At 34.5% G+C, this 14,589-nt stretch overlaps 1 protein-coding gene across 3 annotated transcripts in view; it reads left to right on the forward strand.

Annotated features, from left to right (window-relative positions):
• Positions 1-14,589, forward strand: part of LOC121864023 (double-stranded RNA-specific editase 1-like) — a 29,121-nt gene extending 14,532 nt beyond the window's left edge. For all 3 annotated transcript variants that reach the window (XM_042362902.1, XM_042362904.1, XM_042362903.1), the window contains 9 exons: positions 4,051-4,207; positions 4,412-4,523; positions 5,554-5,713; positions 6,499-6,725; positions 7,113-7,306; positions 7,480-7,622; positions 7,773-7,969; positions 8,729-8,817; positions 9,004-14,589. In XM_042362902.1, coding sequence (XP_042218836.1) covers positions 4,051-4,207; positions 4,412-4,523; positions 5,554-5,713; positions 6,499-6,725; positions 7,113-7,306; positions 7,480-7,622; positions 7,773-7,969; positions 8,729-8,817; positions 9,004-9,007 — 1,283 coding nt within the window. In that variant the 3' untranslated portion in view covers positions 9,008-14,589. The remainder of the gene's footprint in view (positions 1-4,050; positions 4,208-4,411; positions 4,524-5,553; positions 5,714-6,498; positions 6,726-7,112; positions 7,307-7,479; positions 7,623-7,772; positions 7,970-8,728; positions 8,818-9,003) is intronic.

A 14,589-nucleotide genomic window follows, 5' to 3' on the forward strand; every position in this document is an offset into this window, starting at 1 on the left:
AACATTCTGGTCATCTGGGCACTGTTCAAAAACTGTGGAAGAATTTGGTTGTTTCTGAGAATTTTTAGGGGAGAATACTGAATTTCTGGAGCTGATGGATCTTGGTAACTCTTTAAAATGTTTTAGTTCCTACAAGCCTCGGGTATTGGTCAGGACCAAGTTTTGTCGCTGTCAATGATGTAAAAGTTGTACTGATAGATACTGCAATCTTATCTGTTGGTCATCCAGGAAAGACTTAAAATGACTTTAATTGTAATTGTTTGGAAGTAGTTCAAGAAATCACAGTAATTGAGGATCCTCTTTGATATGGTACTACAGTATTGTACTGTACTGTAAATACTCCTGTAACCTCCCTTCACAAATAGTGTTGAAAATCCGAGGCAAAATGTGTAACTCGAGAAATGATCCATTTGTCTACTTGCAGGACTCAATTCTCTGATTTTGTTCCACAAAACAAAAAATGATAAACCTCGAGTAGTTACACCTGAAGGCCATTCTTTGCCTCAATATATTCTTGCCCCAGATATATCTACCCTCATTTCATCAAAAATTTCCGATAATAAATAAAAACAAATTATTTTAATTTTTCATTCATTTCCAGTGTCGCAACTTGTATTACTTTCCAAGTACAGTACACAAAATCTTCCACCTTTTAATGTTCCCTTTTACCTATTTTATTTTTTACAATAATTTTAATTTTATTTTTAATTTAAAAATGACAAAGGCTTCCATATTTACAGCATTTTACTTAATCTGAATTTTGTCATCTAATTTCACTCATCATTCAGCAGTCAGAGCAACATCACCTGTATACTTGATCTTTTATTGTTGCTACAATTTCCCCATTAAGAATTATGGAGATGATTAGAAGGTTGGATAGCTTAGTCTTGTATAACCCTAAACCAACAACTGCACTGTACAGTTCCTGATTCTATGTGTATGCAATTTAATAGAAATACTGATTTTTGGGAATGGATGTGGTCTGCTACTTATGGTTGGCACTGTTAAGAGAATGTGTTGTCTATGGTTCTTCCCTGCCATCTTCAACCTCCTTTTTGCCCTCCCCAGTCAGTGCTCAGCCTTACTAGGTGAAATATTGGTTCCTGCCCCAGTTTTTTTTTTTTTTTCCAAAAAATGATCGATTGCCCAACAGCGTTAGTGCAAAACAGACAAGCTACTCACCGAGGCAGGTGAAACTGAATGTAAGCTTGAGGAGTATGGGGTAGGAGAAATTACAGTTTGCATTTTAAAGACAAAGAGCACATGAAGTTTTATGCTGAAACAGAATCAAACAAAGGAGAATCGGGGTGGGGGTAAACCTCTTTCAGGACCGGTGATCATGGAGAAAACGAAGCAATTTCATCATCAAATGAGTTTCGAAGAGCCTTGACCTTACTATTGGGTGGATAATTCTCTTCAAAAGGAGGCTTGTGCTTTGAAAGCTAGTTGTTTCTTAAGAAAAATGGACGGCATGAGGTTGTCAGGAACTGTGCTATATAAACAGTGGAGCAGTGATGGTGTGTGTGTGCGTGTGTATGTGTGTGTGCGTGTGTGTGTGTGTGTAGGAGCATCCAGAGAGGGGGAAAGCATTTGTAATGACTGAAGATACATACTTGTACTGTACTTGTTTTATTGCATAATTTTCAAGGGTTTGACTATTACTGTATTATGCATACAGTGCCATTTTATAACTGGGTTGTAGATCAGTTTTACTTGTACAGTTTTACATTTTAAGGGTAAGAAATATTTAAATGTGTATCATACCATAACTTTAAATTGTTTTTGAACATCTGTCTGTTTAATGTATAAATGTCATCACCTCTGGATTAGTAGATGTTTAACCATTTTTTGTTATATATAAAAAAGTAGTGTTGTTAATTTTAAAGGCATTTACAATGTATCTAAAGAATTTACACCCATTTTACTAGCCAAAAGATTATCCTTTTATTCTCAGGCCTAAGAACTGGATCAGCATCTGAATCTTTATCAGCAGTAGTCGATGTGCTCCTGCTGTCTAGCACGACTCTTTTTAGCAGCTTATCCATTCTTACATCTTTCTTCCGCTTTCGGTTATGTTCATTGGACAGGTACATTTGCTTCTTTTCCTTCTTTAGTTTTAGAACCATGTGGCCCTTCTCACACTGGGCATGGAGAATTTGTTTGTCCTAGATGATTATAATGATGTTGAGGGCATTGGTGTGGGTGATGTCGAAAAGATCTTCAAAGCAATCATTGAAGTCCCACATTGCTGGCCTGCTTTGCCACCTTAAGATAGGCGTTTTTCTTCAATGCCACCCACCGATAGTAAAGCTTCTCCATCTTCACTGCATCCTGCTTGTGCTGGACTGGGAATCCCACATCATTCCAAAACTCTTGGATCTTTTCAATCGTTATTGAGGCTGCCTCACGTATAATTTTCTTCTGTTCAGTGTGTAAGTAAAGGAAGTTTGTTAGAGCCTGCCTATTGGATGGCAGTTTAGTCCCTATGGTATCTTCTTCATACTTGTTTGTCAAATATACCTGTACTGTGTATGTTTGAGGGGGGATCACTGAATTAGCCTTTGTAGCTAGTCAAGCTGTTGTTTATGATATCACTATATGCATAATTTCAAAGTTTCCTTGTTATTTTATACAAATTCCAAAAAGTTCCCCCCCCCCCCCAAAAAAAATAAATAAATAAATAAAAAATAGTTTAGCTCAGTCTACATCAAAGAATACATTTATCTACAGTTTCTCCTTTAAACTTGAAGACTGAAAAGTTCACATCAAAACATACTGATGTTCATTTGCCATATGGGGTGAATAGCGCCAGAGCCTCCACTGCTTCTTGAAGTGTAAACAAACCAAAAAATGAACTCGGGGGTTTTAGCCTGAAGAACCACCTAGCATGAACAATTACTGTACGGTGTTATTGGTAATTTTAGCAGTGCTCAGTAGTTCATTCATGTTAAAATCAAACACAATTCAATGAGTAGGAGGGATAATATCATATACTGTACATTTCTTTGGTAAAGGGTGGTATCAAATTTTACATTAGTTTCAACTAGTATTTAAACATCATTGTAGGCTTGAAGGGAATTCCAAATAGGAGTGGTCTTTGGCAATACAACTTGGAAAGTAATAAAATCATCTCTAGTATTCTTTGTCCATATAATAAAGAAATAATAATTAATTATAGAAAAATAATCCCATAACCATATACAGTATTGTATAATTGTGTGCTTTTGTCTTCAGTCTCTCTCACGTCTTGGGTTTGTGTATAATTTCTCCTAATTTCTCCTGAGCTTAGTCATTGACCAACTGCTAATTTGTGTGGGGTTAAATCAGAATCCGTTTATTTAATAAGTTGTTAACTATATACGTCCTCTTAAATGCAGATATATGTAGTAACATGTTTATTTACAGTTTTATTTATTTTTATTTCCTACAACTCTCTAAAAATAACAAAATTCTGTTCCTCAAGTCGTGCAAAATGGCCTCTGAATGGTGCTCTTACTCAGCTAGAGTGACCCTCTGCTGTCACTTGCAATGTGGAAGAAAATTGTCCTATCCAGTGTTAACAGTTTAACCAATTGTGATTTGGGAACTCTTATTCCAAGGTAGTTACCATTGTATATTAAAGTTCAAGATTGAGTGAGGTAGTGTTTATTTTTTATTTCCCATATTTTCTGTATTTTATCATGTGTTCTGATTTTATGTCCATTATAAACCTGTACCCTAATTTTCTATCTATCGTGTACTCCAGTCTCGTCAACCCACTGTCTTCCTGAAGACTGTGAGGGGCAGCTGGCAAAGTTAGCTTATGGAGGATATTGGTGCTGAAAAGGATAATATAAAATTGCTCAGTTTCTGCTTTTTTCCATCAAGTTTATAATTACTGGCATCAGTATATTCTATTAACCTCTGCTTTAATGCAGACTAAAACACTGGTACAGTACATGCATATTGCACCCAACTGTGCATTAATACCACCATTTCATGTTACCTTTAAGAACTTCGTCTAATTCTATTCTCATGGAAACGCATTATTACCAAGTACATTGTCCACAGGCAACAGCAAGAAATTGGCCAAGGCAGCAGCTGCTCGTCAAGCCCTTAGCAAGCTGTATGGAGTTATTTCTACACCTACAGCAGTTCTTCATCACACACCCATCTCCAACATGCCAAATATTCATATGCCACAGACATTAGCTGACAGGGTAGCAAAGTAAGTACAGTACAGTATAATGTTGCATGATTACCTCTTAGCTGAATCTCAGTACTGTGCATAATTTGATAATGGGCCTTAGGCATATTAGGTGTGTATACAGTTGCTTATAATTGTTAGACATTAAGAATTTGTTTATAGAAATATGATACAGAAGATTGTGAAAGTTAATAAAGTTTTGTGTGGTTCTAAACTTACTTTCAGAATGGTTTGTGATAAATTCTCAGAGCTGACGTCTGGTAATCCAACCCTTGCCAAGCGAAAGGTTCTGGCAGGTATTGTGTTGACCAATGAAAAGGACATGGAGGATATGAAGGTTTGTTTATTCCTGAAGAATTTTTCAATACATATTTTAGAAGCATTTTCCTTGGGATTAACCTTTCATGAAATACTGTAATGGGTGTGACTAGTATTTATTTGTTAGTTATACTACAAGGAAATAATCTTCCTTCTCTATTATTTGCCTTTTCAATGGTTTTGTCTTAATTTTGAGCCTACTCATGAATATGAAAACTGTTTTACTCTACTAGTTACAGGGTTTGAAAAAATGAATTATAATGACAAATATGGGTTAACATTTTTAGTTGGCTTTATGCCTGCTTTGTAATCTGTTCACAAAAATTAAACTCATTATCCACTTAATGTCATGTTTTTGGTGAAAAATGTAAATTCCTCTCAACAGTTGTTCTGCTTAGTGTGCTTGGGCGGATGGGTAGTAATACCTTCGTTAATGAAGTGGATATATTCCATGACTTCACTTTTTTGTCAGTAAAACATTGTTACTTGAGGTTGGTATAACATAGGAGGCATAGGGATGCATTTCAGAAATTATGAGAGGGGGGGGGAGATTCGGTAAGAAAGTATCATTAGCGAGAGATGCTGGGTGGGTTGGCTCAAGCATAAGGGCGGTTCAGGGGGTCAGACACATGGAAGTGGGGTCGCGTACTATGGATGTGCATACTCTGCGACCCTACTGTATACCTAAGCAAACAAACTTTTCAATTATTTTTAAACTGTTTATATGAATTTTTCAGTTTTTAATTATTGTTTTTTGTGTACTTCATTTTAAAGAAGCTTCATTCCTTAACAAAGCTATTGTAAAAAGCAAGATATACTAATTATGAAGAGCTCAAAAAGTTTTTATTTTCACACTGGTTATAACATTTTTGATTGCGAAATTACGTCTTGAATTGACAATACTGGAGTCATGGCACATTACTACTTTTCTCCTTCCTTTGTGGATTACCAGTGATCATTTTGTGCATTCCTTGTTCCCTTTACCATTATGCCTCACAAACTGTATATGATTTGTAATCAAATACGTAAAACTAAATTTTTCTTTGCAGGTGATAAGCGTAGCGACTGGCACAAAGTGTATCAATGGTGAACATCTTAGTCTTCAAGGCCAGTGTATTAATGACTGCCATGCGGAGATTGTGGCTCGTAGATGTCTTCGTCACTTCCTTTATTCACAGTTAGGAAAGCTTGCAGAATCATATAAGAATGGTTTGTATGCTTGTTTGCTTTTATATTCATTTATTTTTTATTTTTTAATACCATATACAGGCAATCCCAGAGTTACTAACACCCGCACTTACAAACAGGACCCCATTATATTCATAAAAAAATCTGTAACTGAAAATCCCATCTTTTACATTATACTTTCATTATTCTTTATTGTTTAACATCATTTCAATTACAGGATTTATATATTTTGTTATGTATGGATTTTTATTGTTTTGTATAGGCAAAGCTGTAACTAAATTCCCATTTTTTTTACATGACTATGTTTTTTAACGTAACTTTATTTACTGCATTTACATTACTTGTTATCTATGGGATAATTTTTTGTTTTGTATGGGTAGGGTTGTGCTTTAACCTAAACTGTGGGATTAACACCTCTGGCTTATGAAGAGGGTCCAGGAACGTATCCCATTCGTAACTTGGGTACTGCCTCTACAGTACAGTATATACACACACACACGATGATTGTCTGACCTACAGGTGGTTACTCCTCAGAAACCTTTCTGGATTAGATCATGTCCAATCAGTTACTTAAGGATGGTTTCTAACCTGACCTCCAGTCTTGACGAGTTTTTCCGTTAAATAAATGACAAATCACTTATGTCTACAGATTTGTTTTTCATGTAATAATAAATTTGTGTTTTAAGTACTGGGAGTAATTAATAATATGCTTGTATATGAAGCTGCTATATATTGTTTTTCTGTCTGAAGGATTGTATAAATTCACATAAAACCGAGTTGTTAGTCATTCTCTCTCTCCTATCCAGGATCAACTGCAGAAACTATATTTGAGCAATTAGAGGACCAGAAAGGATTCCGAGTCTGCCCAGAATACAAATTTCATCTTTATATTAACACTGCTCCATGTGGTGATGCGAGAATCTTTGCTCCACATGAAGAAGAAGTTGATCGAACGGACAGACATCCTAACAGGCAAAGTCGTGGGTTGCTTCGAACAAAAATAGAGTCTGGAGAGGGCACAATACCTATTAAGGTAAGTTTAGGTATTCTTATATGGCAGATTTGACAGTTTTCTGTATAAAATCAGGATAAGCTTGCCTACCCATCAAAATAAACTTGGCTATTTACATGACAATATAAGCTTAATTATGGAACATCAGAGTATGTAATCATATTTATAACATCAAAAGGACACAAGAGATATATTTAACATCTGAGTTTGGCAGGAAGTGTGCTGCATATATATTTTTTCTTTCCTGTGTGTTTCTTGATGAAATTTTAATTATGAAATTTAATTGATTTAGGCAGTAATTATGGGACTTAAAAAACTTATTTCCAACAGGTGTCATATAATTGCAATTTAATGGACCTATAATTTTTGTTGTTATTGATTCAGATAATACAGTAATTAAATTTTCAGGCTAATGCAGATAATATTCAAACGTGGGATGGAGTCCTACAAGGAGAACGTTTACGTACGATGTCGTGTTCTGATAAAATTGCCAGATGGAACATAGTTGGGCTGCAGGGTTCACTTCTCTCCCACTTCCTTGAACCTATATACCTCGAATCTATAGTCTTAGGATCCTTATTCAGTGCATCACATATGTACAGGTAAGTTCTCCCTATTAATTCAAAACGAGACATTCTAATAGAAATACTGTATATGAATCCTTAATCATGGGTATGGTGCATTTAGTTTGATTCTCAGAAAGATAGTTGAATTGGTATTGTGAATTTCCTGAAGTTTCAAAATTTATTTATTTTATTTATCTATTTATTTACAGAGCGGTTTGTGGCAGAATAGAGCAATCCGTCCAGGGTTTGCCACCGCCATTCAAACTAAACCAGCCAAAAATGAATCAAGGAAGTTCCACTGAATCCCGTCAACCACAAAAAGCTCCTACCATCTCAGTTAATTGGGATTGTGGTCAGTTTTATTCTATTGAAATGTCATGTTAACCCTCTTCTTGCTTACTATGAACAACCTTTTGATCTGAAATTATATACTGTACTTGTGTGTATATCTGTACAGTATAGTATAAATATATATTCTTTAACAAATTTCCTCTTCTCACAGAAGGAAACCAGCTGGAAGTTCTTAATGCAATGACTGGTAGACAAGAAGGGGAGAACTACTCTAGATTGTGCAAGAGACGGTTCCTATCAAAATTTATTGACCTTTTGGATGGTCTCCCAACCTTAACTGAAGTAGACCCAGGGGCGGCTAAGTGTCTCTCATATGGCGAAATCAAAGCTCTTGCCACTAACTATCAAGTACGTATGACTTTTAAGGAATACTTTATAACCATTATTGTTTAGATATATTACATTTTGACAAGGGTAAAAACACCTGTATTAAATGTGTATGATATCTGCAGGTATATAAACCCTCACTATTTTTTAATGAATTTTTTTTTAATCATTGTATAGATTTTTAAATATAAAAACTGGTGGAGTTGTATGCATACTAGTAATTTATGAAATGTATTAATAAATTATGAGATGTGCTAGAGGGAATATTAGTGTTCACAAATATCTGGTATGCCTGTACTGTACAATACAGTACAGTACAGGGGGTATTAACAATCGCACCATGGCATGTCTGCGTCACATCTCGTCCAATTGGTACTGATTCCAATACCACATCACAAAAGAGAAAATTCACCCCCCAAAAATTCCAGTAATTATGTCTGATGCTGTAAGAGCCTTTTCTAAGTAGGAGCAATAACTTGCTTGATTACACTAATACTGCCCAGAGAAGGGCTTTTGTTTCTCAAATGCACCAGTTCTTCTAAAGAATTCACTAGTGCTTGAAACACTACAAAGTCAAAGACTTGAGAATAAAAAGAAATACTGCACTATAATAAAAGAGTGCTACATCTTGAGTACCTGTTAAAGAAGAGAGGAGTTAGTTGAATGAAAAAAATTATATATTAAATGTAGGAGTGTCTTAAGTTGTACTAGATCTTGGCAGCCATTTACTGCTACAGTATTGTGGTAAAGAGCTTTCAAAGAAAGAAAATTATATTTCAGACCAGTAAGCGAGCAGTTGCATCTGCATTCTCCCGAGCAGGACTAGGTCAGTGGATCAGCAAACCCATGGAGGAAGACAGTTTCTATATGTAAGTTCTCCTATTACCTTTCATATTTTAGGGGCTTTGCTTCTTACAGAGTAATGTCATTGACTTTTTGATCATGAACCACAATATTGTTGTGCTTCTGACTTGTGCAGGATTTAATCCTCATTTTATTAACTCCAGTATTGTGCAGTACTTGATTTTCAAAATTTTATCTTTTCTTTGATACAGATAATGCTACCAGCCTGAAACCATCTTGTTTGAGGACATCATGAAAAAACCCTCTCAAAATTTAACAAGATGATGACGAAATAATTTTTTTTTTTTTAGCTAAATGTGTGAATTTTGAGGATCGTATACTCGCCACTGAATGTGTAGGCCACACTGGCTCGGTCATATTTGATGAAAGTTTCGAAGCAAATTTTAGAAATAATCAAATAGAGTTGATAAATGCAGGGTCCTTGTGATGCATTGTCAGTGCAATTCTTCAAATATGTAGCTAAAGTTTCTATGTAACAAAATTTTTTATATTGAACTTCTTTAAACTTAAGTATCGTATCAAATGTACCTCATTAGTCCTTTTTTTTAAAGTCGTTCCGTATATATATTTTTTTTTAGCCGTATCCTTGTTCCAAACATGACTTCTCACAGTTTATAATTTAACGCTTTTTTTGCTTGCTCAACCCGAGATACTGAAATGGTATTTGGAGCATAGCCAACCCACTGAGTATGAATGGTATACAGTAGAAATAGTCCCTAACCTGGAGCTCTCAAAGAGCAGGTTTATAAAACTATTTTTAATGACGGCAAAAAATATGCACAACCTAGGTGGTTGGGATATCTCAAACAGGTTTGTAAAAACTACTTTTATTAACTTGTTTGAAAAATGCACTAGTAGGTGTTGTATTATTTTATCAGAATCATGTACAATATATATAATACACTCATTCCTAAACAAAAATCCCCCATGTACAATGTGTAAGTATGAGAAGTATGTGGCATGACTAGGAATTTGAAAGTTTGTGCTATTTCACCCACTGATCTAAAAGTAAGATTCTTGAGTGGAATATCATACTTGACACACTGAACCTAGACACTTTTTGTGTGTACATGATTGGTCTCCTGATTATATATGTATGCACACAGAGAAAGGAAAAGATTCCATAATTTTAGGATTATCAGAATTACAATAAGTGTAGGACCATCTTTCACTTTTTCAGTGGTTTACGTAGGAACCCATGCTAAACTCGCAACATTGCTGGGCCATGTACAGTATACTTCATCCTAGTACTTTAAAACAGTTTATTTTACAAAGTTATTGGATTTGATTTTGCTCTTACAACCAAGGTTACCATTTTGATTAACTATGTTAATTACATTTGTTTTTGTCTGAAGCCAAATGTGTCTTCATATATTAAGTATTAGATGAACCATGATCTGTAGGTTACAGTTAAGTTAATCATTTTAAGTATTTCAGGTTAAAAGGGAATGTCCATGATATGGATGTTTTTATACTCCCGAAAGATACCATATTACATGCTTACAGTTTGTCTTGAGAGATATGTTTATACTGATATCAAAGCAGATTAGAAAATTTGGGTATGATCAGCAGCATTGCGTTTACAAGGGAAGGAAGGGAGCAATAAAAGAGGTCACTTAACTGTATTGCTGTAGGAATGTTAGATATAAAAATCTTCCAGCCATTAAACTCACCTTGCATGTCATACACTGTTGTATGGTATCTTTGTTGTTATGAAGGCTTAGTTGTTTAAACTGATATATGTTTAGTAAAGATGATAAAATTACAAATTTTAATTATATTGGAAAAAGCTAGTCTAAAATGGCCTACATTCAAGCACATTTTCATTTATTTCCTCAAGAATTATTTTGACAGTACAGTATACACATTAACAAATAAGTCTCCAATGGACAGTTTTGAGGCCTACAGTCCGTCCAGCCAACATCAGATACCCAGAGGTCTTGGTTTGCGAGTTTTCACTGTGCAAATGCAGTGTATCGGAATCTTGCAAGACAGCGTTAATAGCTTGTTTCACATCATTGTTTAAATGAATGTTTACTACAGTACAGTACTTTGTTAAAATAGATAAATTTAATAGCATTTATTTGGTCTAATATGAAGTGGTGTGTCTATGAAGGTTTGTTTGAAATGTAGTAATTACTGTAATGGTATATCAGAGTATGGTTAAGCTTCATTGTAAGGTACTGTACTTAGGGCATATATGAGGTGCTCCGGACTGTAATCTGCCAAGTGCCAACATAGAGGAAGAATTTCCATATTTAAATTGCAATAACTTTTTAACCATTAATGATATCTGACAAATTTTTTCTTGCATAATGTAGCTAAGGACATGTAGTTTTATGCAATATAGCAAAAAGTAATTATTTTAACAAAAATAATTCTAAGGTTATGGTTTTAAAACTAACTAACTGCTACAAAACATATTATTATGTTCTCTGATTAATTTAACTTTATTTTGAATGTATAGTATTATTAAACATGTGAGTAATGGATCGATAATAAATTTAATAAAATCGATATCCACCCCTCTGATGCGCCAGGCACAGATCTGACTTGGTGTGATATTTCCACGGGATCAATGAGGTATTCTCAGGTACTGAATTTATTTTAATGTGGATAAAAAATAAATAAAAATGTCGAGAGGATACTTATTATTTCCATACACAACAGTGTACATGTAGTTAAAAGGATGCAGGCAACCTTGAGCAGCTAATTTTTTTTTTTACTTCCGATGCTACTCCAAGGTACTTTATCAACTAGTTTCTGAATGAATGCATACACTAGAATCCCCCATTTTGGTTACAACAATTAATGAAGAAATAAGGCATTTTAACCAGGCACGTATCACTCGAGATAAATACAATCAAAGCACCTGCAGCATACTCGCTACATGGGTGGCTCCAAGTATAAAAGAAAATACCAATTTGTAATTGGCTGAAACCCTATGATAAGTAAAGCTCCCATTGGCCAAGAATGATGTATGCTAGTATGTCATGTGCTATGTAATGAAGAGACACTGAATAAGATAATTTTTGTTGGCTGACTGCCCGTATAGGAGTGTCCAAGCTTGCTTTTTAGACGACTGTTGCCCACACGTACAGTTTCCTAATTAGCTCTCTGACTTACCCAGGGATAGGGGGTGTTGGGGGGAACAATGGTATAACACATTTCTGGGAAAATATGGCTCTTGGCAGATTATGGTCCTGAACACCCCATATGCACTTGAGAAGTAACGAAGGGCATAGTTTTTTCTTTCTTGGAAGTTACTCTCTTAAATTAGTGATGTTGATATTGGTACTTATGTGTTTATTAAAATCATACATAAATAAATGGTTGTTTCACATTAATATTATGGTTGTTATTAATATTGGCGGGAAAACCTTATGTTATATAAAGTTTTAAGATGATTCTGATCGTCATTCAGGAACATAGAGAAATTACAGTTCAGGGCACTTTAGTGATGTGAAAAGTATAGGATTTTATACAACTTATTGTATAAATATTACCAGGAATTATGAATTAAAATTTGTTATAGCATTATTTTCTTACCAGAGGCAACACATTATGGCCTTGAAACTAAGAATGTTAATCATCTGGTTTGTAATTTTGATAGAAAAGTTGAAGTCATCAATAATACAATACATTCAGCACCAGTTTGCATCATTTCTTTAAAAAGTTGTACACTTTGTTATATAGTTTAAAGTTCAGATTGGAACTTGGCTGAAGATGTGATTCCTATGGTGGAAGAGAAATGGGCTTCTGATTGCTAAACAGGAAGTGTGGATGCCAAAAACCGATTTGCCTACTTTTGCCAAATAAGATCATTCCGTTTCCTTTCCATTTTGTGTCAAGTATCAGACCTTGTTAATTGGTTTACAGCAAAACTTTTGAGTCATTGCTGGTTTTGAGAGAAGGCATGATTGGAACATGGCATAAGAAATTATTATTGTTAAGTGTCAATGCTTCATACCTACAGTTGTCAGTGTACGTATTTTAATGTGTCGAGAATTAATATGGACTACTTTTTAGAGATAGCCTTTATATTTTGAGTTCCTGAAACCGTTAGAGTACTTGTTTTTGGACTAGATTTAAAGGTTTTTATGTATGTATTTTTTATTATTATTTGTCATTTATAAATAGAAAAGGAAAGTTATCTTCTAAACTCCAAATGCAGATAATTATTTAGGAAATGTTGAGGAGGCTAGGATGTATAATGGTCAAAGTTTCTTAATCATAATCTGGAGTAGCAACATATGCAGACCTATACTAGATAAAATATACAAGCATGTTAAGGTAGATGAAATTAAGAGTTGTTCCCAAGACATTTTTGTGGCTCGGGTGTCCATCTGTTTGCTTCGGACTAAGCTTACAGGAATGTATTTTGGCCCCACAAACAGCTGTAACCTTGTCTGCATTTTATAAAGAGGCATTTCTATTCAAATCAGTACATCATTCACATAGACTTAAAGGATTAACCTCTGGCATTAAGAGAAATTTCTTTTGAGCACACACAAATAATGTATTTTGTTAATATGGGAGCCATGGAAGTAAACAGGACATGGATAGTAGTTCTCAAGTAATGCTGTGAAAATCTACTTAAACATTGCATGAATCAAAAAGGGTATGGTATAAACATTTAAATCCTGTGCACGGGTTTAAGCTGAAGACCGTTGGATGTCAGTGCTCTCGAGCATTTTTATGTGCCAAAGATTTTCTTTTGTGAAATAGGTGTACTCTTTGATATAGTTTTTTATGACAATATATTAGAAGTACAGTATAGTGGATTGGTCCTCAAATACTTGGTCCATGAGTTGCTCTAGACATGTCAGGTGGTGTATTGAGATTAATTATTCAATGTCATGTTTTGTTAATGGAAAAATGGGTATGTATTGAACATCATACCATTTCTTTATTATTGACCACTAAGATATTAGTTGATAAAGCTTTTACTTTCAGCTGGAGTTAATGGATTGTTGTCCTCAAAAAATGTCATTCTCTTTTTCCTTGTACTGCATGCTTGGATGTGAACATTCAACTTGTCTAGCTTAAACCCTGATCATATTTCCTTTTGTATTGATGACAGTACAATCAACTAACACTTCTGCACCTTGAAATATGTCAGGTCTAATGGTAGTTGTCCCCATAACTTGCCAAATAAGTAGATTGTTGTTCTTGGATAATTGAGGTTTTGGCCAAATTCTTAAGAGACTTGTTACTTCATAGACCTTTATATGTTTTAAGATACCGAAGAGTTGACTCATCGTTCAAGAATTATTTGTTAATTACATACATGATAAATATAAACATCATCACCATAACTACTACAGTGAGTTCACTTAGGTGTAGTTGTCCCAACACAATAGTGGTGATACCCACCATTAATGAAGGGAGCCGCTCATTATTGCATTTATCATGTTCAAATAATGTGCATAGAAACACAAATGCTGCATTATCCATGGCTTAGCAAATGGAATTATTGAAAAATGTTGGTAGATTTTTGCATTTGTAATTGATCAGTGCAAATGGTTAAATATGATGAGTATCAGGACCTGACATTGATACATATTATCAAAGCTGTGGGTAATCATGGTGTTGTGTAATCATAAAATTTTCTAACTTTAACATTTTGAATATTTTAAGTTCCTCTTGTAGTTTCTAGGTCATGTTGGCTTGTGTATTCTATATGGGGCACAAAATCAATATAACCATAGTTTCATTTCCTAAATTCTTATATATTCGAGCTCTCCTCATCACAAGATTAAATAAATGAAAACTTA

The sequence above is a fragment of the Homarus americanus genome, unplaced genomic scaffold (genome assembly GCF_018991925.1).
Source record: "Homarus americanus isolate GMGI-L3 unplaced genomic scaffold, GMGI_Hamer_2.0 scaffold36849, whole genome shotgun sequence".
Taxonomy (NCBI): Eukaryota; Metazoa; Arthropoda; class Malacostraca; order Decapoda; family Nephropidae; genus Homarus; species Homarus americanus.